The sequence below is a fragment of the Urocampus carinirostris genome, chromosome 5, assembly GCF_059441175.1.
Source record: "Urocampus carinirostris isolate Australia breed hairy pipefish chromosome 5, RoL_Ucar_1.0, whole genome shotgun sequence".
Taxonomy (NCBI): domain Eukaryota; kingdom Metazoa; phylum Chordata; class Actinopteri; order Syngnathiformes; family Syngnathidae; genus Urocampus; species Urocampus carinirostris.
Window position 1 is genome coordinate 22980667 of NC_142353.1, and position 24571 is coordinate 23005237.

A 24571-nucleotide genomic window follows, 5' to 3' on the forward strand; every position below is an offset into this window, starting at 1 on the left:
TTTTTCTATTTCCCTTTTGTGGGGTTGAATTCTGTTTTCTTGTTTTGATTTTGAATAAGTCTTCCCTGCTAAGAAAAAAATGAAATAGATTTGGTTTCAGCCTATTCCCTTCGGGCACATCTTAATGTATTAAATCATTGTATCCTACTGCTGTTTTGTGCAAATATTTGTTGTTTCCTTTAGTAAATTAGTGGTTGAAATTGTTTTTTTCTGCGCTGTGTCCAAATAAAAAGCCACAACCACAAACCAAATATCGATTCAAAATGATAAACACAGTCATACCTGCTTGTGGACTTAGCATGACAGGTTGACTCCTTTTGTTGTCGATTTTCAACGGTGAACTCTGAGGAAGACGAGTTCAGCACATGCGTAAGACAATGCTAAAAAACTGAACATTCATTGATTTTAATTTAATTTCTTACTTTTTTCTCTCTAAAATTCCTCAAGACGCCTGATGAGGGCGAAGGGAAGTTTTCCATTCTCATATTTCCTGTCAGAAAAGAGGCAACAGTTCTCCAAATTTAATAGATAGTACAGTATTATTACAGATACAGCAATCGCTCATTTTTCACAGGGGCTATGTTTAAAAAAGGACCACAGACAGAATTAGTTCTGTGAAATAGTGAACTTTATATATTTATATATAAACTATTACATATTTTTTACAATAAAAACAAAATAAATATATTGAAACTGAAGCATTTGTTTAAAGTGTGTAATACCACTAGATGTCACTGTATTTTGTAGCGCAACAAAAAACGAGGGCTAGATAGCACAAGGAATAATACAAACTAAGGAGGCTCAAAGTCCCCAAACCACAGTTTTTCTTCTCATTTATTCTGACCAGCCTTAGCAGCAAGATGGCGGTCAACCATGTAAGCTCCCTCCAATTAAACCCATGTTATGCCCAAATAAATTACATAATTTGACCTACATCTATTTTTTAAAGTTCATGTATTTTGTGTATTATTCGAACCATTTTTTTTAAAAGTAATGATTCTTTTAACCATTTGTAGGCGCTGAATAATACACATTGTCCTTTTAACAAAAATACAGTGCAAGTAACATGTGTTTCACGACCAGGATGGCTTTCGGTCGACCGGTCGTAAATGGGATTGAATGTTTATCGAAGCACAGACATTTTTGTTTTTTGCTAGGACTGCGTATTGGAAAGTTCTACTTTTACAGAGACTCTTTAGCCTTGAGAATGCAAAACACAATTTGCAAAACAAATCCCCTAAAAGTAAAAGGTAACCGCGTTTTATTAAGGGATTACTCTAAAACTTGTTTGTGAGGATGGAAGATAATAAATTCAATTGCAGTTGCTTCTATAATTTCCTTTCACATTAAGTCACTCAACTCATATATTGCTATAGTAACTAGACTTTGAAGCAGTACAAGGTATAACTGATATGACAAACTAATCATGAGTTCCCCCCCCAAAAAAAAACATCAAACAAAAGCTTATCCCAATTCTATTTTAGGCTAATTTGAACATTTCTGTAATAGTTGCTAAGGTGGTTGTGACGCGGGAGTGACACTACATGGAAATAAATAAGCCCCCTTTACAGTTTAACAATCCTCCCATCACACAATCAAGTTCTCATTCGTGTTACAAAGGAACACCTACCTGGATCGCGATTACTTTTCTCTGTAACAAGTACTGTAACGCATTATTAATAAAATGTCCTTTCTACATAGTGCCTTACTGCATTCTTTCACTACTCATGAAATGAGGCAACTTGTAGAGGAACAACAAACCAATGTGAAATCAATGGGGCAAACGTAAGCACAGAATTTTGGTCTTTTTAACTGTAAAACTATTTTTTGCAATACATCATGCCCTGACATAATGTCTTAGAATGCACACAGAAATGATGAAAATGATTTGAGGCTCAGGAAAAAAATGGATAAAAAGTGTTTCGTCTAAGTGTTCATTTGATTGCTCTCAATATTGCACAAATCAAGATATATGAAGGGTTCACTACTTCCACAGATGTGTGCACACGTTTTCTTTGATTTATTTTATCATCTGGCTGCTATTATACAGTTTTCTATAAGACTATATATGGTAATTGGAGACTAGATAGTAACTTTCTGAGTAACGCACAACCGTGACCAGATCATGAAAGTGCTTTATCGGAGTCAGATCAGGAGGTTTTTTTTGCTACTGGTAACCATGGAAAAATATAAAAACCTGCAGGGCCTCTGAGGAGCGGGCAGTCTTTCTTGATGTGAGCACTTGACCCGCAAACGAAGCAGCAGCGAGGCTCCGGAGTGTCCCACCTCCTCCAGTGCTCATTTTGGTGCCTGGATTGCGGCTCCTCCCCAGGGTCCGTACGCTCGCGCCTGCCGTCTTGCCTTCTCTCAGAGTCGTGCCTGTGCCTGGACCTGTGTAAAGCAAAACAGCCCTTCTGCTTATGCTTTTTTAAAAGTCCCTCTACTTTGAAGCCCTCGACCTAACACTTACTTCCTGCGCAACGGACAATCTTTCAAAAAGTGTCCGATCTTGCCACAGATGCGACAACAGCGGTCGTTGGGGGCCACTTCTCCTTCGGTGAGGACTTGTGGGTCGAAGAAGTATTCCTGGGTGAACGTACAGAAAAACGCAGAAAGACACCAGTTTGAGTAAGGCATGAGTATTAGATTAACACCTTACGCATTTCCTCTTACTGCAACGAACAGGAAACTTTTAAGACCCTCGTCATATTTGGAGCCATGTTGGTTCAGTATTTAAACATCCTCATTGATACATGGCATCATCACCATGAACAGCCACCTGCTTCAGTTGTGCCTTCGGCCTATGACGCTCTTTCCCAATTATAATTTGTATGTATTCGACTAAAATTGCTGATTGTGTCATGGTTTGTGGTGTGAGACTCATTTTAGGTTTTAGTTTTACTGTTTTGGATTAAGTTGGAGCTCATATGCTATTCTTGACTCAGCACAGAAAGTAAGCTGCTGCTAAAATTGTGGACCAAACACAATGACAGCAAAGGAGACAACTTTCTTATTTGTAGTCCAAGGAGAATTTTGGCATGACTTTCATTGTCAGGCAATTTGCAGAATGCGCTAAGTAACGTCATTAAAGCCCATCACTTTTTAGCAAAAATATTAAAATGTTGGGCGTTTAGAGTGAAAAAAAAACCCAAATTGAAAAAAAAATAAGAAGAACCAGAAATACTACAACAATCTTTTTAAAATGTATTGTTACCTTCAAAATGCTTGACGAACTATTAATAGCATAATGTCCAAGGTCGTTTTCGAAATGTCTGTTATTTTAACAACTAAAATCAAAACCTTGGCATTATTACCTAAATGAATATCGAATTTACACAGGCATAAAAACTACAGCGACAGGATAACCATGCTGTGGAGAATAGGGCCAGATTGCCACACGGTCATCTTTTTGTGTTGCTGTCCTTGATGGCTGCCATGTAACAGGACCAAATTACATTCACTTGTCATCGTTCCTCGAGGATTAACGGAAACTCCGGCGACTGACAATGACTCCGATCATACAGAAGGAGAACTGTAGAGTTTTCTGATTGATAACTTCAATTGCCATTCAATCTGGATGTATAAATTTAGGACTTTGTTTGTGGGTGAAAAAGTTGAAATATTGTGAGTACAAAGTAAATATTGAATATTGTACCGTCAACTTTTGCCCCTTTTATTTATTATATAAATAATGTTGGCAAAAATATTGACCAATATCTCCTCAAGGAGGACGTCACGAATGTTTTCAGATGTTATTGCGGTGTTCTGTATTTAGAGCGAGGGCGTAAAGGAAAATGGCAACTCGTCGATTTCCTTCGCCCCCCCCCAAACACTACTGAGAGGTTTTGCAACCGAGCTCCATAAATATCCAATAGGTTTGATACACGACGCCTTTGGAACTTGGAAAGTTTTGAGAGGAAGGGAACTTAATAATTCGTTTTCAGTTATTTCTAATGTGGAAAATTCCGAAATACTATAAATTGTAGATATGATCTTCATCTGGGAACAAATCTAATATGGAGAGAGGCCACGGTTTCAGCTGTACAACCTGTGACGTATCATATTTTTTAGCGAATAAGCTATTTGAAAAATAGATTCAATTTCTCGAATAGCTGATCTTTACTGTGTCATATTTGAATAAAAATTATATGGCTGTAGCACATGAAGCAAAACTATGTGACTAAATTGAAAACAACCAACCATGTGACTTGGGTATTCGGGAGGAAAGACCTTCACAGGGGTGCCAAAAACAGTTCTTCCATTAATGAAAGCCTTCATGATGAAATTGGTCACTGAAACAAAAAGAACAGTATAAACTGTCATTGATAAAACTGTAGTGAACTTTGTTTGCAACAAGATTAGACATGGCACTCCAGGACAAACAAATGCGTACTAAAGACTTTAAAGAGAAACATGAGATAAAATAATGTCAGGACAAATAGGCAAAAATATCTAGGAAAGAAGTTAGAGAGACGACATAAACAAACAATGATAATCAGAACAAGTCCTTACTTTTTCTAGACAGACCAGCCCCAAGATTGTGATTGAGGTCAAACGGATCTGCAGTGGAAATATTCAATAGTCAACACAAATTCGTTCTTTTATGGATTTTGGAAGCGGCGCCTTTACCAGTTTCTCCCTGCACAAATGCAAACTAGCACAGCACCCACCTACCTTCAATGACAATGTATTTGGACGTCCACTGTTTGTTGAACGTAGTGAGCAGGGCTTTCTGCCGCGTGCATACAACGTACTCCTTAAAGTCAAATTCCTCCGTGTAGAAGCGGAGGAGACCGAGCCAGAGTTCACCCACAGACTCTGTGTTCTTTCCGTACTCTGGCCAACGACTGGGCTGTTTATTGAGCACAAATAATAGTAAGCAGACCACGATGCAAACATAATCTGGTGGATGAAAGATACCGACCAGTGATTTTAAGTCATCAAAGAAGTATACGTTCCAGCCATCCACTAAAACCTCTGGCTTCTTGTCGCCGTCATAAAGCTGTAAATACAGTTTCGCCAAATATTAAACCGGTGCATGTTTTTCCCCTTTTTTACGACTGCAAGACTACAAAAACAGCGCCAGGCTTAGAACTGATGCGGACCAGCGGGATTCAAGTGTCTAATTAAATAATAAAGAGTCGGGGGGCACGCGGCAGGTGATGACACAATTTCTACAGAGTGCTTGTGATCAAATCTTTACTGGCCTCTGTCCTACATTTAGTAATATGTGGCCCACCAGTAATGTTGACTGCAGTGTAAAATAAATTTGTACTAAAAACAAAAAAAAACAAAAAAAAAAACAATCTCCAGATGATGGCAGTAGCCCTTTGGCCCCCCTGCCCTAGGCTTTCTTAGAGAATTTCCTACATAGCGACTGTAAATAAAAAAGGAAAATAACTGTGACCTCTTCCAGGACAGGTGGAAATTGGATTATTTTTTAACCATAATGCAAAAAAAATTGCATCTGCCTATGTTGCTGTGGCTGTGTTCAAATAATATAATATAAAAATGCACTATCAGACGAAACATGCAGACTACAAAAAGCTAACTGGAAACGAACGCTGCAAAAAGGTGAAGCAACTGGAAGCTGTTTAAGTGGCACTGAAGCGCTTTTACACAAGGTTAAATGAAAATGCTACAAAGGCGAGCTACGAGGTCGCGACACTGATCGCCAAGCAATGCAAACTTTTGACGGAAGGTGATTTTATTCAAGACTGTTCAAAGAATACCAGGTTGAATAATCGGTCCTCACACGTTTTCAGCTCACCGAATCTGCCCCACTTTCTTAAAAGTTCGGACACCCCTACTCTATAGAGTAAGATTGCGATTTCGTCAGAATAAGCAGGGGAAATATATTTTACTACAGAAACTCAAATAAAATAGTGCAGCAGTTAATATTCATTAATTGACATGAATATGTATGCAACAAAAACACCCTGACAACAAAACTAAATGTACTGTACTGACTAAAATTCAGAATCCCGTAAAATAACAACAGCCTGTTGTAGTGGGTAAGATCCGGCCTAAAAAGTCCTGCCCGACCCAGCCCGTGAGTATATAAAACCGAACCCGAACAAACTCGCCCAATTAATTTTTGAAACGTAAGTAATGGATATTAATGAGTTTTTTTAATGGCTGTTTGCGGTTTAAAGTCTGCGGCTTAAAATCCAGCGTCTTGTACAATAACCATATATAGTTTCTTCCTAAAATCTGCACATGCGGCTTTTTTTGTATAATTGTGTGCTGTGGAGAAACTTAAATTGTGGCCATTTGAAGGATTCTTAAAGCAAAAGTTATGTAATGATTATAAAAAGTAATTGCTAAATGGTCTTTTTAAATGGCTTTTCTAGTCAATGAAGACCTCCCTCCCTTCACAATTACCGATTCACACACTCACACAACAATAAGGAGTCAGCCATGCAAGGCTACCTGCTTATTGGGGGCATTAGGGATTAAGTGTCTTGACCAAGGACACTTGGACATATAGCACGGAGGAGCCGGGAATCGAACCTGCGACCTCTTGATCCCAAGACGAGCACTCTACCTCCTGAGCTGATGCTGCCCTTAATTATTTAATTGAATTAATTGGTGAGTAATTTGTTTTATCACTTGTCGTTGCACAATCAGTTGCCATCAGTTCAGTTGGAATTTGCAGACAGTGCACAATTATAAACGCTTGCTACTGGGAACTTGAAGCTGAAGCTTGCTGTAAAACTAGAATAACAGGATGTCTATTTGCAATTGTGTTGTATAAATACCACCCATTATACGAATGTGTGGCAAAAGTTTCAGAAACAAGTTTATTTACAATTCTGAATACTGTGAAATTTAACGGCAGCACGGCGGCACAGTTCTAAGGTCTTGGGAACCTCCTGTGTGGGTTCAAATCCAGCTACCGGACTTACTGTGCGGAGTTTGTATGTTCTCCCCGTGCTTGCGTGGGTTTCCCTCGGGCACTCCGGTTTCCTCCCACATTCCAAAGACATGCATTTCAGGTGGATTGGCCGGTCCAAATTGTCCCTAGGTGTGAATGAGTGAGCGAGTTGTCCGTCCCTGTGTGCCCTGCGATTGGCTGGCAACCAGTTCAGGGTGTCCCCTGCCCACTGCCCGATGATTGCTGGGATGAGCTCCAGCACCCCCCGCGACCCTACTGAGGATAAGCGGTGCAGCTAATGAGATGAGATGAGATGAAATTTACCTCTTGGAGCACAGGTATAAGAGGTGGATTCCTCTGCTGGAGGAAGAAGAGAACCATGAGGGTATATGCGTAAGATGAAAGACTGCCACGCGAAGCATCCCCAATGTCACACACCTGCAATTACAACACAACACAATTATGCAGATGCAGCAAAACAATTAATGCTGTATGGAACACAAACCTTCGCAAACACCTTCATGACATAACAGATGATCTTCACTCTTTTATCAATAGCAGCGTACAACGCCAGCAGGCGCGTGTTGTGCAGCGCCTGTGGGGAAAACCGAACCACTGATTGAGTCTAATTTACATTTCGGGGAAAGGGAAAAGAATATCCATCAACGACATACAAGTGTATTGTAAAGGCTTAGGTCTCCCTCCAGACCAGTGCGGACATGGTAGAACTTCACAATTGGGACTTTGGCTGTTGTGATAGGCAGGATGCTTCTCAAATCTTCGTGGACAGAGGAGATGATGAGGGATTTAAAAAAAGCCCCAAAAGAAAATACATTAGCACGTACAACTTGAATGAGGATCTAGTGCTTTTTACCAGGGTGTTTCCTCAGAAGCTTTGCGAGCCGCTCAATGATACTGATGCATTCAACCTCCTGAGGAGACAAATTGCAAGCAAATTTATGTTTTTGTACCTCGACATATTGAGGCTAGTGACCAACACTGAACCCATAAGAAAAAAGGGTGGCCTACATCCATGTTTTCCTGGCCCTCTCGCACCATACAGATGTCGAGGTCACTCTGCCTGAAACCAAAGCCATTTTTGGAAGACCCAAACAGCTGCAACCTAGCACCTGGAAAAAATACAATTTGAGTAAATCACAGAAATCTATTGCTAAAATGCTGGTGGCAGAAAACTCACCTGGAAACTGACGCCTGACAAAAGTCTCGAGATCTTGCAGAATGCACTCCCTGACTGCGACTTCCACTTCATCCGGGGCAAAGTCCACTGGAAATAGCAAGAAGTCACACTTCTCAATTGAATTAAACACTTGTTACTGTATTGTTTAGACGCCATAAGATTCCCGATTGTGCAGAAGAGGACACGTGAGGTCACATGCAATGCAATGTTAGCGGAAGTATTCTTGAATGCTAACAGCGTAGCTTATCTAGCAATTTGAAAGTAAATGTGCTACCGGAGGCTGAACAGAGTTGTCCCACCCAATTATGAAATAAATCCAAAACCTCACTTTCCTTTCATTGAATCAGTGTTTCGTCTGCTATGGAGTGTCGACTTGTGCGCTATGCGGAAGATTATGGAAACTGAACAGCCGCAAGGGATGTTGTGCCTTAATTCGACTCCCCTGCAAAATCTGACTCCCTTCGCGTGAAGGCGCGTTATGCTTCGGACAGAACGTGTGTTGCGATCACGTTTGTTATGGAATATCGATTGGCGTGATTAAAACAAAGAAGCGATCGTAGTCTATATAATGAGTTTACTAAGTCATATGCAAACGTCACCAACACCGCAGCGCTGAAAAGCATAGTTATCGCAAAGAGGAGTTTCGATTTAGGCACAACAGCAGCAGCCGCAACACAAGGCACCCGGGCACTATTGTGCATTGTGCCCTATGTACCTGTTAAGTATAGAAATAGAACCAGCTATGGAGACTGCACCTGTTAACACGGTGCGCGCTGTGGTTGTGAAAACATGGTATTGATCAAACAAAAAAAAAGTTTTTTAAGTGCTTAGAGGAGCTGGACAGAATGTGAAACTTTTTGACTCGCACCCACTACATCTGGCTTGTATCATTATTGCATCTTCTGTCAAGCTTCTTCATGACGCGCCTGCAAGTACGTGCATTGTTTAGGCACGCTCGAAGAAAACCTTTTTTTCATCTTTTTAGGGGTTTGGTTGACATTTGGACTGCATTGAAGCTGGCCTCTTCTTACTCAACACTTTCATGCTACACTAACAAATAGAAACAAAATAAACACGGGAGGACGAGCATGAAGTCACTCGCCTTACCTTTGACATGACAAGATCACAACATCGTTTTTTCATGATTATTTTATTATTTTACTTTTTCTTTCAGCCAAAACCAAAAATGCACTATTGGTCATTTTTGGTACATCCCTATTACTTACTAACTTGAGTCGGACCGGCATCAAAACAGTCCCTGACGAAAGTCAGCAGAGCTAACACAGAACTCCATGAAAAAGCTTACACATTGCACGTATTAAGTCAATCAACAAAACTTTTTTCCACTTTTGATCCCTACAATAAACTCAAATGAATGCTTGAACATATATGAGGGAAATCCTGTGCCGGTCAAAACGATGTTTTTTTTTTTGGTTGACTTTGATGACTCACATAAAGTTGTTATCTTGCTGATAGCACATACTTTGTGGTATTTTGAGATGTTCCCATCTATAATCTTCTTGTGTTAGTGGGATTGTATAAACGCACGTGAATTTTGCCATTCTGCTTAAACAATACACACGCGGCTTGGCTAGATCACACTTGTTTACAAACACAGAAAGGGCTCTATAGGTGTTGGGTAAGATTAATTCAAAAGACAAAAAAGTGCTTTATGTATAAAAAGTAGAAATATAAGAAGAATTTGGACTTGTTTTGATTATATCGATTGCTGCAGAGTGCATTTAATCTTTCAATCTTAGAGACTGCTGACCTTACTTTACTTATTTTAATACATATTCCTTGTTTTTCAGAGGATATTTGTCTGAATTGGCTGAAATCCAATTGTAGTTTTTTTTCATCATTTACTTGTAGCACTGAAGAGTTATTTTTCATTTATATTTTATTGTTTTGCATTTTTTAGGGATTTTGTGTGATTGTCTTTTGTAACATAGGAGGTTTAACATAATGAAAAGAATCAGGGGAAGGCTTTTAAAATAGGTTGGCATTTCTCATTTGAGCTTTGGGCTCTCCCTAGTCCTACTTGCAAGTGTAAATTTCAATGATGTCTTCCCTCCTTATTTTGAGTGTCTACTAGACGATAAAAAATAACGGTATTTAGCACATTTTAGACAAGTGTAGTCTTACCAAAACACTGATCACAAACTTGGTCAAGCACACTGACAAAGTCTGGTGTAATTGAGGGCAAAGGTTGCAACTCGACCTTCTTGAAATCCTCTGGACAATCTTTCTTCAAGTGTCCATCACGCTTGCACAAGCTGCACACAACTGTGTGTGACTGGGAGGGATACAAGAGAACAGTTAGTAGAATTCGCACGAAAGTAAATTTTAATCTTTCCATATAATTTCTAAAAGAGTTGGATATTTTCGAGTGGAAGAACTAAAGCAACAAACCCTGTTTTGAACCAAATAAGAGGGCATTCCCCAAAGTTATATATTCATGGAATAGGACTGGTTAATCAACACAGGGCCAGATGTTCATATTTACTCTAAATATGAAAACACATTTTCAATCTTCCCAACACAAAAATCTGGCATTTGAACAGAGGTATTTACACCCACAGTATGTCTGAATGACAATAATCGTGAAGACTAAACGTACCTTTCCTCTGGTGAAAGCATGCTTGGTGAATTGATAGAATTTCTTGTTCAGTGTTTGGTTTTTATTTTCAACCGCGTCTTGAGAGCATGTCAGTGAGGTAACGGCTGGTGTTGTTTCTTCCTCTTGATCATTTGAAACAGGCGTGTCCAAATCTGGAGGTTCCTCATCAGACAAAAGATCTTCGCCCGAAATCTCATCCACAGGGAATATCTCCTCATCTTCTGTTGTGACGCTATCCAAGTGAAGTCGAGCATGTGACCCAGCATCTTCATCATCCTCCTCCTCAGAGAAGCTGCTTTTCCCCAAGTCCACTTTTTCCTTTTCCCCATCGGAGTCGCTACCTTCGTCTATTTCCTCCTCTTCCTCAATGATGCAATCGGAGTCTTCTGGGCCGTTTTCTTCATATTTACTTTGAGACTGGATGTGTAGTTGTCTCAACTCTGTAAGGCCCACCTTACTGTCACAGGACTCTTTTGCACATGGAGCTGCCAGCTTGTGATTGGCTGCTGGCATGTTGAGGGGCAGTGCGAAGTATTTGTACGTTGTTTTGAGACAATGGATGATGTATTCATACATTTGCTGGCTGTTTACAGTGCGGGCCACATTCCTTTTGACAGCAAAAGGATCTATATCCCACAAAAAGACATGAGTGTTGGGTGCATGTAAACGTATACACAATTAAAACCCAGAATCCTGCTTACCCTCCACAGCTATGCGTTTCTTGGGCCAATCCTTTATCTCACGAGAAATGACAGCACCAGTCCGTACGCTAATGACATTGTCAGCCATGTTGAATTCCAGGGAATAAAAGCGGAGCATTTCCACCCAGAGAGACCCGATCTCCACAGGGAGACATGGACTTTCGAAAGTTAGCGGAACCTAAAAGGCAAATGCATGGACAAGTTTAGGTTTCAGAAGAATATAATTTTGCTCTGATACACATACAACACAAAAGTGAGGCATATTCAATACAAGGTGGCCGTTAACCTAAGGCTTGCGAGCCAAATGTGGCTCTTTTAATGATTCTGACAAAGACAAAAAAAATCTTTTTTTTTATTTATAAATATTTCCAATCCTTTTAACGCATCGATTGATTGTTGATTGCTCTAGTAGTGATGTGGTTTACATGTTATTTTTAATGGTCTTTGGCAGGAGAGAATACAACTTTTATTGTGACCACCTATGCTTGTTTCCAGCATTAGAGACATGTTTGTACGACAGTTTGATTTTGCTTAACAATTGTGTTTGCTGTTGGCTGCTCTGAAAACTGAAAAATAGACAAAGTTGTTTATCTCAACTGAATCCATGACACATGGCTTGTCCAGAGTTTTACCAGCATTTAACGGCAGGTTTAAATCTAATTTTATTTGAATAATAAAGATTAACGTGAAAATATTCAGCCTCCTTGAACTTTTCAACCTTTCATCACATTTCAGGCTTTAAACACAAAGATACACGTTTTAAATTTTTTGTCGAAGATCAACAAGAAGTGGGAAAGTACCTTTCCCTTCATGCATGGTGACTGCGTTGCATCTTTGGATGAAGGGGTGCAAGTCCAGTGCATGTGCCCATCCTCAACATGTGTGAGGTTGAAGTCTGAAAGCTTACCCGTAGAAAAAGACTTTATCTAAAGAGAGTAAGAAAAAAAACATGTAAACATGTACGGAAAGCTATTTGTCTAAAAATGAAATACAAACCGTTTGATTTAAATATGTTGGCAAGAGGGGCTCTTTGCGCTGTTGCAAAAAGTAGATGACCATTAGGGCAAAGACATATGAAGGAAGTCCACCCTCATCCGCATGGTCAATTTGACAGATCTACAACAAATGAAAAGTGAAACATTTATTCTTCTTATTTTACCAAGAAATGATTAGTAAAAACATGCTACCTTCGCCCAATGCCGAAGTCCAAGAACCATCGGTGTGAGGACAGGTTCCTGCTTGGCTAGGGAAGCGAGATAAGTAGTGGTTTGGAATGCATTTTCATTCCCTGCACTCACTTTGCAGAGGAGTCCACTGTGAGGGTTGGATAAGAAGAAAAAAACAACAATGTAAGAGTGATACTTCCTTTACGCTATTGCCTCATCATCTTGCAGAAATTACTGGCAATGTAGCTGAAACCAATTGAACTTTTAATTTGCCAGCCATCAGGTGACTCAATTGCTTCCAGAGGTACCCACCTATTCTTCTCTTTACAGATGACTGTGGGCAAACGGGCATGAAAATCAGCTTCCAGGTCGACAAAAAGAGCTAAGAACAGACAAAAATAAGCCTGAAAAACAATAACCACAATCCAACTTTCTTGCAAAAAGCCTTAGGCACCATCAATCTTCAGGCCCATATATATATATATATATATATATATATATATATATACATATATATACACACACAAGCGTCATAGTCAACTTGCCGATGGAGCGACACATACGTGATTGCTTATCACCCACGTGTTTAATTGCAAATGTGATGCAGTTTGCCCTCCAAGTCAGGTGGTGTCGCTATAGTTAGGCCCTAATGGCGCGTGGGTCACGCCAAGTCATGTTTATTTGTATAGCCCTTAATCACAAAGTCTTAAAGGGCTGCACAGACTACAGACTATTATTACAACATCCCCTGGTCGAAAACCTACATGAGGGCAAGGAAAACCTCAAAAACCCCAGAATGAGGAAAATAAAGAAACCTTGAGAAGGGACCGCACTTTAGTCATTTATGTAATTTTGATTTACCGAAAGCAAATCAAAAATTATCCATCCATCCATTATCTTCCGCTTATCCGAGGTCGGGTCGCGGGGGCAGCAGCCTTAAAAGGGAAGCCCAGACGTCCCTATCCCCAGCCACCTCCTCCAACTCATCCGACGGCATCCCGAGGCGTTCCCAAGCCAGCCGAGAGACATAGTCTCTCCAGCGTGTCCTGTGTCGCCCCCGGGGCCTCCTGCCAGTGGGACATGCCCGGAACACCTCCCGAGGGAGGCGTCTAGGAGGCATCCTTATCAGATGCCCGAGCTACCTCAACTGGCTCCTCTCAATGCAGAGGAGCAGTGGCTCCACACAGAGTCCCTCCCGGATGACTGAGCTTCTCACCTTATCTCTAAGGGAGAACCCAGAGACCCTGCGGAGCAAACTCATTTCGGCCACTTGTATCCAGGATTGTGTTCTTTTGGTCATGACCCAAAGTTCATTACCACAGATGAGGGTAGGAACGTAGACCGACCGGTAGATCGAGAGCTTTGCCTTTCGGCTCAGCTCCCTCTTAACCACGACGGACCGGTACAGGGTCCGAATGACGGCAGACGCTGCACCGACCCGTCTGTCGATCTCCAATTCCATCCTACCCTCACTCGTGAACAAGACCCCAAGATACTTGAACTCCTCCACTTGGGGCAAGATCTCTTCCCCAACCCGGAGGGAGCATGCCACCCTTTTCCGACCGAGTACCATGGTCTCAGACTTGGAGGTGCTGATCCTCATCCCGGCCGCTTCACACTCGGCTGCAAATCGCTCCAGCGAGAGCTGAAGATCATGGCCTGAGGAAGCCAACAGCACCACGTCATCTGCAAAAAGCAGTGATGCTATGCTGAGGCCCCCAAACCGGACTCCGTCCCCACCAAGGATGCGCCTAAAAATTCTGTCCATAAAGGTTATGAACAGAATCGGTGACGAAGGGCAGCCCTGGCGGAGTCCAACCCTAACCGGGAACAAATCCGACTTACTGCCGGCAATGCGGACCAGACTCTGGCACCGGGCATACAGGGACCGCACAGCCCGGATAAGACTGTGCGGTACCCCATGCTCCCGAAGCACCCCCCACAGGGCCTCCCAAGGAACACGGTCAAATGCCTTCTCCAAGTCCACAAAACACATGTAGGCAAACTCCCATGGACCCTCAAAGACCCTGCAGAGTGTGTAGAGCTGGTCCAGTGTTCCACGGCCAGGACGAAAACCACACTGTTCCTCGTGAATCAGAGATTCGGCCTCCTGACGGACCCTCCTCTCCAGTACCCCTGAATAGACCTTACCAGGGAGGCTGAAAAGTGTGATTCCCCTGTAGTAGGAAAACACTCTCTGGTCCCCCTTCTTAAAAAGTATTTTAACCACTATTTGCAAATATGACTCTACCAAGATTCACGATTTACAGATCCCTTAACCACATGGATTGTAGGGGCACCACTTCCTGTGGTATGTCCAGGGCAAGTACAGCCAGGCAGCTCCCATCCCTCTGCAGTCGTTTTTTGGGTGGTGGTTTTTTCCCCCCACATGAAACAGTTAAACATTAAAAATGGTATTGAATCAATATTCTACTAATGAGAAATCGAAAACAAGTCAAGTCATTTTTATTTGTATAGCCCTTCATCACAAAGAGTCTCAAAGGGCTGCACAGGTTATTACACAGACTATTTTTCAGATTATTATTACACCATCCCCTGATCTGGAACAAACATGAGGGCAAGGAAAAACTCAAAAACCTCAACATGAGGAAAATGAAGAAACCTTGAGAAGGGACCGCACATGTGGCATCCCTCTTTCGGGATAACCAGACAGCAAAGGATGTTGCAATCACAAATAATACAGAGATATTGTCCACGAAAAGTATAGGTTATTCATATGCTATAGAGTAGAACTTGAATTAACAGGTTAAAAATATAAAGTAAAAGTATTAATCGAAACAAATAACCTTCCTTACCTCCATGATATCCAGGATGACCATAAATAATCATTAAAAACTTTGTTTCAATCAACATTATAATTTCAACTTTGAAAATGAATATACAACATAAAACTAGTGCTTGGAATTCATTTCCAGACATTTTTGATAGAGCAAGTGTGTCTTGTCTCAAAAAAGGAGGTAGAACACTGGTTAAAAGTCTAACCTACTTTTGCAATTAAATTTCTTAGATATGAGGCCAATCATGTCATTATAGGTTCATTCAAGCACTTTTTAAAGATTTTCAAAGCCAATTTTTCAATTTCTCAAATACCATAAAAACAAAAAATCCATGTATTTTACAGATCCAGAAATCTGTATGTGATTCACAAATGTGATTTTTGATCTTGTGTGTGTATTTATCAATACCTATGATTTTGAGATTTTGAGTAAGACGTGAGTATATCTGTTTAAATATTTTTGAGACAATTCTCAAAGTTCCTCTGTGGTAGCGATAGATGACGCCATGCCAGCCATTTTATGCCAAGTCCATTCAGAAGGATCCACAACCACTTTTATTTTGGTGAGCAGAAAGTAGTCAAATTTCTTGATAATCACAGTCCTGCATGTTTTATGTCTCCAACTTGTTAATCGATTCCGAATGACACTGATGATCCATTATTTTTTGAATTACCGTAAATTCCGGACTATAAGCCGCTTCTTTTTTCCCAAACGTTCAACCCTGCGGCTTATTCAGTGATGCGGCCAATTTATGTAATTTTTCTAACAGCCGCCAGCGGCGCTCGAGTACAAAATGTAAGATGTAGACCGGTGGAATATATGCGCCGAGGAAGATTGCAACAACGTGCCCTCATCATGTAATTTGTAAAAAGAAAGGTACATGACGCAGCTTTTAAGCTAAATGCAATCGAGCAGTCCGTCAAAGAAGGAAACAGAGCTACTGCACGTAAATTTTACTTTGCGAGCATGTTGCTAGCGAGTGTTTGAACAAAGGAGCGTGGGAAGACGTCTATATGACAAAGTCTCTTTCCCCTACTGGGTAAGACGACTTTGAAGACATCGTTAAAGGGAGGAAGATTTTGACGGTTTACCGTGACTACAAGTACGATAGGTTTTCTTAAAAAACCCATTTACTGTGTTGCGAGCATGTCACTAGTAGAGTTTTGCTACCCTTTACAGGCACGGTTTGGGATGAAAGTTATAATATTATTAAAGCTTTGAAAACTCTCTTGGTGTACAGTCTTTCTTTGTAAATATGTGTAACCATGTATAATATGTAATAATAATAATAATAATTTCCTTTGTATTGTCATTCTTTGTAAGAACGAAATGTCGATACACCTGACCCGTTGTAGCGAGCCGATGCAGCCGCAGCCAACAGAGGGCGCCGCCATTTTACCAATTATTGCAACTGTATATTTTTGTAATGTATTTATTTTAGAGACTTATTCTGATATGTTTTCCACGGGCGAATCAAAAAGAAGGGGCGAAAAACAACAGGGGCTGACGGGAAGTGGAGTAAAGGTGAGACGTGTTTGTGGACGGAGCGGACAATAGTGGATATATATTTTTCCCACACTTACCTTTGGAAATATACATTTTTTTCCCTTGGATTATTTTTAACGGGACCCGGACTCTGCAGGTCTGCATCAAACCTTAAGTACGGGTATCATTTTCCGTTCGTTGTAACGGCTGTGGATTTTGGACTGTGCACTTTATATTCAGTTACAATCGCGGGACACAAAGTCGGGTTTGAGTTAAATTTGTGATTGTGTTACATGTTTTAATGTGGGCGCATGCGGCTTATATACAGGTGCGGCTTGTGTAAGTACAAAAGCGGTTATCCTCTTAAAATGTGGTGGGTGCGGCTTATAATCAGGTGCGCTATATAGTCCGGAATTTACGGTACCCATTTTGGTGGTAATATCAATCATAAACATTCAGGACTGCGGCTTTTGAGGCAAAAAAAAATCCTACTCATTCTTTGTATGTATTATTGTGGGAGGTCTTTCCTCTAAGAACTTTATGGTACTTTCCAGCCACAAAATGAAAGTAGTGAAAGAGTGGGAGCACTCACCAATTTTATTCAACTTCCTTCCCATATGGATTGAAAAGCTATATTGCGTGTATTTCAGTAAGGGTCAAAACAACCTAAACGTTCCCTGCTGAAGACTCAGAGCGGGTAGAGATGGCACAACTCGTTTTGTGAATTTAATGTGCTGGGCCAGTCATTTATATATCCTCTATACCCCATTATCTCTCACAAATCTAAATCTATTTTTATGTGTAGTTGGTAGTGGGCTGCTGGCTTCCTCATAGATCGCCATAATTTTGCATACACCCTTAAAAAGGTTATTAGAGTCTTTAGACACCTTGATGCCATGAATATACTGTAACTCTGTATATAATAATTGAGACCCTTTTCTACTGGCTTTTGAGATAAGTTTCGGCCACTGTTTTTGCTCCGTGTGTAATACATGGATACCGTATATACGTTGGGCGCTGCTTAGCGATCTCTTCGGATCTATCAATTGCATAATGATGGTGGCAAAGGAGATCAAACCAGAGCATCGACCCACTAGGGACATGGATGGTTGTTTACAATTACACAACTTTGAACGCAATGGGGATGTAACCTGGAACTCGGCAGGGAGAGCACCGTATCCGATTCACTAGACCACTAGGGATAAAAGTGTCACATGAAAAGACATTAGGTATTATCTCATTATCATACTATTTTTCGACAAGATAATGTTAGATAATTTTTGTTTCACTTTCACCTGGCTCCAACTAAGCATTGTAAGTGATAAACCTTATGAACATGTGGGGTCATGCTTTTACATGTTTCAGGATGACCGAATTACTTACCACAATGCCTTTCTCGTCATTCAGTTTAGAATGCTGTACATTTTGTCAACACTTCGAGAGTCGACAACTTTTTTTGTCTGACAATATTTTCGCTGCACGGCCCAATCACAACATCAACAGTTTGGTACCTGACTGATAAAACCTAATGCCTTTTCATATGTTGTCTGTATCCCTAGTGGTCTGGTGGATAGGATCCTACACTACTCACGTCACTATCTGTGTTCCATTCCTATCGCATCCAATCTTATGCAATAGGGATTAGTGATATATTCCGACTGATCACAAATATGGCACTCTAATTTTTTTTCCAGAAACCCGAGCCCTTACAGAAGTTTTAACGCCATGCGCTTTATAGTTCGGTGTGCCTTGTGTTTTTGCTTATATACATATCAAAAAAAACTATTTTAGCGGTGCGTCTTATGGTGTAGAAAACACAGTAATTTATGGCGAAATCTCCTAAATTTATAATTTACATCAACACTATATGTTTGTAAAAGGATCAATAAGCCAAAAGGGGGCAACACTTCCACCACGTTCAACATTTTCTGGCGCATGCGCGTAATCATATAACCGTCAGCATAAATGGGCCTGTAAGAAATTAACTCACGGCTCTCGGCGAGGCACTCCTTGACTGACAACAAGACATCTGGCTGATGCATCTGTAAATACATTCCTAATAAAATCCTTTGCACAACATAGATATAATATGAAAAATGTCACAATTGTCTGGTGCCCATGCAAAAGAGTATTGGCACTGCACTACTCACGTGAGGTGGATACTGTATGTCTATGTTGACATCTGAATCCTTAAATCCAAACTTGGTGCAAGATGATCCGTATAACCGCAGCCTGATCTCTAGACATTCGGCAGGTTAACAAAACATTTACGAGTCATGTACTGTGATGAAGATATGAAGCAATTAATGTTAAATTATGGTCGATCATTCACAAATTCACGTTTTGTACAGTACAAGCCGCCAATCTCCAAAGGCTTATGTATTTCTGTATGCTTTGAATAACCCAAAAGCAATAATTGATACTTTAAAACAGAGATGTCAAACTCAGTTTGGCCCTAGAGAGATCCAGACTTTTTTAGGCGGGTCAGATCAGTTGAAGAATGTCAATTCGAAATTTTTATCTTTGTTTTTAGTATGATGTTTTATCTTTCAGCTTACATTAGTATCAATATCATAAACATGTATGAAAAGGGATCTTTTCTAGACAACACATTTATTTACAAACAACAGGGAAAAAAGATTTTCATGTTTGGCATTAAATGTGTGAACAGGTTTATTTCAAGAGTTCAGTGAATCCAGTATTACTCCTGAAACAATTTGCCAAGCTATACAAACTCAACACTCCTGTCTAGTACTGTTACTTCAGAATAATATTACTCAAGTAGAAGCAAAATGTTGTCATCCAACAAATGAGTACCGGTACATGTAAAAAAAAAATAACAGCAAGAGGGGATCCCGGCCCGGCATACTGTTTGACATTTTATGTTCTGAACCCGGGCTGAAATTGGGGGCCCGGGCCCAAGATTTTACCTCTACTGTGGGGCCAATGGCGAACTAATGGATGAAAATGGCTCTTGGGACATATTTTGGACACCACTGCATTAAAACTTGCAAAGAGCACATAAGCAGTGCACATCCCGTTTTTTATGTAGATGTGACACAGGAATATCAGGAAGTTACATTGTATTATAATAGCATGATTATCCACAATTTGCTCACCAGGCAGGATGGACAGGAACAGCTCTTGCATCATGGACATAACAGACTGCCTCCTCTCTACATCGCAGTCATCCATTCCATGCTCACTGTTGGCCGCTTGCAAGGCAGCAGTCAATGCATCAATGTGCTCAGGGCCAGGAGGCGGAATTTCAGTCAGCATCGCATGCTCTTTCTTCTCCTGAAGAAAAACACAATGTCTCAAAACATCTGGTTTTAAAACCACTCCAAAAGCTGAACCACTGTCCATTCTGCTCAGCTGTTTCCCCCAAACTTCTCACCCTGAGCCTCCTCTTGTGTCGCTTGTCTCGTACGTGCCTGTTGGCGTCAGACACAGAGTCCAGAAGAACATTGCAGAGGACGCACGTGAAAAGAGAGTTAGTCTTGCCATTGGACCTCTGGTTGATAGAGAAAGGGTAGAGGATCAAATAGAAAATATCCAAATACATAAATACATGAATATCAATGAGAGTGTGGCTGTTGCATTTCACTGCGCAATACCGCACATTCCTTGTCATCATCAGTTCCCTCCTACAGTTTTCTTTTAACTATTCACTGTCCTTCCCAATAAAGCCCGGCGTGGCAGGTTATTTTTCTTTGGTCTCACAAGAAACAAAGATGATGGACACTGTCAAAACGGGAGCTCTAACAATCTTATACCAACAAGATATTTTCTCGAATGTTTGTGTGCACCTCTTCGTCAACGTTATTGTTAGCCGCTAGCCGGGCTTTGGCTAACGTTTACACGCTAAGACTACACCGCTGTCTACAGTTCAGCCGTTTTTTCATAAACATTAATTCATAAACAGGAAACAGGGTTCTGACACAATTTTCATGACCAAATTCAAGTACTTTTAAGGACCTTCAAAGCCAATTTTTCAATGTCTCCATTATCAATCATAGAAAAAAAATTGTGTGAATCATGTATTTGCAGAGCCAAGATCCCCCCCGCCAACCTAGTTAGGATATGTGGTTCAAAAGATGCATTAATGAATGTTATTATTGCAGTTGGATGAGAAGGCCAACCCTCCCAAGTACAGAGGAATAGGTGACTGTGATAGGCAGACAGTGCAAGGTCTCGGCGTCAAAGGACTTTACAAGGGACTCAGCTCGCTGCTCTACGGATCCATTCCCAGATCTGCCGTCAGGTAGCTAATTAACTTCCGAAATAAACACAAGTAAAATGGTGCTGGTGATAACTGCAAAAAATAAATTCTTGTTCCATTGGTAGATTATTTAGGTTTTGATTAGGGTATGGCGTAATAATAGACTGTGGTTTGCAATAATCTGTGGTCTGTGCAGCCCTTTGAGACTCTTTGTGGTCAACGGCTATACAAATAAACATGACTTGACTTTGCCAATTATGTGCGTGTGACTACTTCATTTCACCGCGCTGACTAACGTACAATCATCGGCAGTTCCCTCTTCCCATTTTCTGCCTCATCTAAAATGTCTTAAAAAGATGTTTTTATAAAACAAAGGAGATTGTTGTTGATCATAAACAGTCCCTTTACTCAATGTACTAAAGTAGAAGATTTGCTTCAGCTGTTGGCATTTTAGATCTCGCAACAGTTTTATTTTCACTGTTGCACTTGGTTTTCGGACATAATTTCAAGAGTTACAAATTCAGTTTGGTACATCCTTAATCACCCGAGTTTTGATTTATTTGCTTTGTTTTGTTTTTGACTCCACATTTAAAGTATGTAATTAAATTACTCAACTCTTGAAAACAGCATTCATTAAACAGTTCAACGCAGTTGGCGATGTGTGTGGTACCTTCTTCAGATAATATATGTCATCTTTACTCAGACTCATTTCAGCCTGTCGGAAGACTTGCAGATCTTTTGCTGAGAGTGAGGACTCTTCACTTGCAATATCCCGGTCTTCTTCAGGAAAATTCCTGACCTTGTTCCGTGGCCTATGTCTTTTTACTTTGGGGCAAAAAAAGAAGAAAAAGGGGGGTAAAACTATTTAAGTCTTAGCAAGTTGGGGGCATTTCAAATGCACAAAATGGTGTTATGTTGAGAGTGAGCACTGACTGCATTTATTTGCAGGGAACAATCCAATCGGTAATTGAACAATGGACAAACAAATAACCCAATATACATGGTATTTGCAAGTATTACGATGACTGGGTTTTTTGGGAGCGATGTCATTACGGAAATAGACACAGTTTCAGATTTAACTTTTGACAGGAAATAAAAAGGGTATTTCAATTATGTCCCAGGCCAATTTGAACAAAGTTCCGATCTTGTTTTTTTCCCACTCCTAAAGTGAGCTACATTACTGCATTCTGTGTTTACAAGGTGGCGGTTTACCAAAAGCATAGACTTACACAATAAATCGATGGAAACAACCGTGTAAACACTTTATATAGATTAATTCACCTGTGGCATTTTTGTCATAGGGGAAGAAAATAAATTGGAAAGGTTTCAGAGAAACCAAGCAATACACATGCGCTGGTTTCTTTTTGAGTAAGCCAGAGTTTGTGTGTATCATTCGTCTCTATACTAAAAGTCTCACAGTGCTTTGAGGTGTAAAAATTTCCTGGATATGAGAAACTGCATCTAAACACAAGGATTACCAATTGTGTGTGTGTGTGTATATATATATATATATATATATATATATATATATATATATATATACACCCTAGTCTTACCGCTCGAGAGGCATGACCGACAGCAAGAAAAACACATACAAAAACAAAGGGGAAAAAGTAGCAAAAGACACACAAAATTTTTTGGGGACCATGGCCAACACAAATGCCCTAACACCCAAATAAGTTAAGCACCTCGGCACCCGAGTTGGACATGCTTTCGTCCCTTCAGATGAAACGGGACACAAGAAAGCGGCCATGTCGCTCAGGTCAGGGTGATACAACAAACTCAACAGCAGGGCCCGACAGCTTTCATTGGTTTACCCCTGCCGCATCATCATGAGTCTAAACATGCCTCTATCATTTTACAACACCTCTCCACTCATTCCTATCACCAACAAGTGCTCTAGTTTCCACTATATTTAGACCGCTTTCCTGCAGTGCACTCATAAAACCATCCATCCACATCATTTGTTTAAATATAAATTATTTTGTGAGTACATAACCAACCAACTTATTGATGTGTAGCGCAACGGTTTGCTGAGCTATCTTAACTGGTGCAGGCAAAAGACTATTTAATCTGCTAATCTCAAAATTCAAGAGGCTTTTAAGCATATTAATTTTACATTGAAACTACAGATAAGACAGACATCAACCAAAACACATTCCAAACTGTGTAGTTGCAAAATTTCACCTGCGTTAAGATTTCCATCAGTGGAATCCCGTCTCCAGATATCCCTGTCCTCAGGTGGACCTCCTTCACATTGCTGTTGCATATGATCTCTCCAATTCTCATCTCGAGTCCCGCTGCTATTTTCCGGATTCCAGAAACAATGGAGAGCATCCCTCTCCAAGGGGCTGTGGCCAGCTCGAAAGGCACCGGGGGAATAGGCCAATGGGCCATGTCCCCCCCTCTTGGGGCTTGCCCAGTATGGACCTCCTTGGCTCTTCTTGCTTTGATGTCCTCCATCCGTTCTGAAGGACGATCCTTTATTCTGTTCCTGACCCCGCCTGCCGTCTGCACCTGCTCCCCAGCTACCTGGCCTTGTCCGATTGTATTTGTCCGAGTTCTCCATGTGGCGCTAAAACTACAAAGCAATGAAAGCTTCAATCAACATCCATTATTATCATCTTACCAGGAGCATGTCGCTTGTTACGTGAACAAGTTTGATAACCATGTTTATAGATAAAGAACAAAGGGTGACCGTGTGTTTAAAATCGATCTTTGTTGGGTTTAAGTCTATCCGTTTGACGTTCGAGAAAATAGAGGCAACCTTTGAATTTCCACTTAAGTCAAGAGATAATGCCATATTATTAGCGTGAAGTAGCGTGTTAGCATGTGCGACCTGCTACTTGTATGAGTTTTGTTTCTTTCTTTCTTAAGCAAACGATTCACAATTTCATAAAACGAACACAAAAGGACACGAATAACCCGCTATAATAGGATCCATAGGCAAGCAAGTGCGGTTAACGTCGCTGTTAGCGATGTAGCATGTTAAGCTAGGCTAAGCTATACAGCTAACCCCTTAGCAACTTATGCTAACTACATTTTGTTGATGCTCAACGATTCAGTGCAAAAGAACGCCGGCGACAGCAATATATTTTGTAATGATAAAATTCACTTCCATACCTTTAAAATGTGGATAAATGACATCGTCGACGCTTTGTTATTTACCGGGCTTTTATTTGAGAACGCCGCTCACGCACTGAGTTTAGAAAGTAGACGGCGGGACATGGTGGATGCGCGTTCCGCTCACAACAGCAAAGCGCAAGTTTCGTTTCCAAATAAAGATGACGTCATGTCTTAAACAGGAGGGTATTGCACGAAAGTGAAACAAGGGCGTAGTTTTGGCATAGACGGAGTGGGCGTGTCCCCACCAATATCGAGCAATCATCGTTTTGTCCCCACCAATACTAAATGACAACCAGAGAATGGACTCGGATCCCCCGGTTTCGTCCAAGTAGTTTGTATACTTTAACAACACTTATGAACATTACCTTCTCTACTATC

At 40.7% G+C, this 24571-nt stretch overlaps 1 protein-coding gene across 3 annotated transcripts in view; it reads right to left on the reverse strand.

Annotated features, from left to right (window-relative positions):
• tut7 (terminal uridylyl transferase 7) overlaps positions 1-24350 on the reverse strand; it is a 28714-nt gene extending 4364 nt beyond the window's left edge. Inside the window, exons 1-28 of one of the 3 annotated variants that reach the window (XM_088336202.1) lie at positions 24236-24350; positions 23255-23648; positions 21738-21892; positions 20243-20359; positions 19965-20142; positions 18996-19084; positions 18836-18887; positions 12875-12944; positions 12584-12710; positions 12393-12512; positions 12197-12322; positions 11397-11574; positions 10696-11321; positions 10221-10371; positions 8076-8162; positions 7907-8007; positions 7752-7809; positions 7552-7655; positions 7383-7472; positions 7202-7315; positions 4925-5002; positions 4675-4852; positions 4513-4560; positions 4201-4292; positions 2471-2586; positions 2198-2391; positions 423-490; positions 283-343 (exon numbers count right to left, since the gene is read on the reverse strand). In XM_088336202.1, coding sequence (XP_088192328.1) covers positions 283-343; positions 423-490; positions 2198-2391; positions 2471-2586; positions 4201-4292; positions 4513-4560; positions 4675-4852; positions 4925-5002; positions 7202-7315; positions 7383-7472; positions 7552-7655; positions 7752-7809; positions 7907-8007; positions 8076-8162; positions 10221-10371; positions 10696-11321; positions 11397-11574; positions 12197-12322; positions 12393-12512; positions 12584-12710; positions 12875-12944; positions 18836-18887; positions 18996-19084; positions 19965-20142; positions 20243-20359; positions 21738-21892; positions 23255-23636 — 3760 coding nt within the window. In that variant the 5' untranslated portion in view covers positions 23637-23648; positions 24236-24350. Of the gene's footprint in view, positions 1-282; positions 344-422; positions 491-2197; positions 2392-2470; positions 2587-4200; positions 4293-4512; positions 4561-4674; positions 4853-4924; positions 5003-7201; positions 7316-7382; positions 7473-7551; positions 7656-7751; positions 7810-7906; positions 8008-8075; positions 8163-10220; positions 10372-10695; positions 11322-11396; positions 11575-12196; positions 12323-12392; positions 12513-12583; positions 12711-12874; positions 12945-18835; positions 18888-18995; positions 19085-19964; positions 20143-20242; positions 20360-21737; positions 21893-23254; positions 23649-24190 lie in introns of those variants that run through there. The other 2 variants (XM_088336201.1, XM_088336203.1) reach the window with 2 other exon arrangements.
• Between the last annotated feature and the right edge of the window lie 221 nt (positions 24351-24571).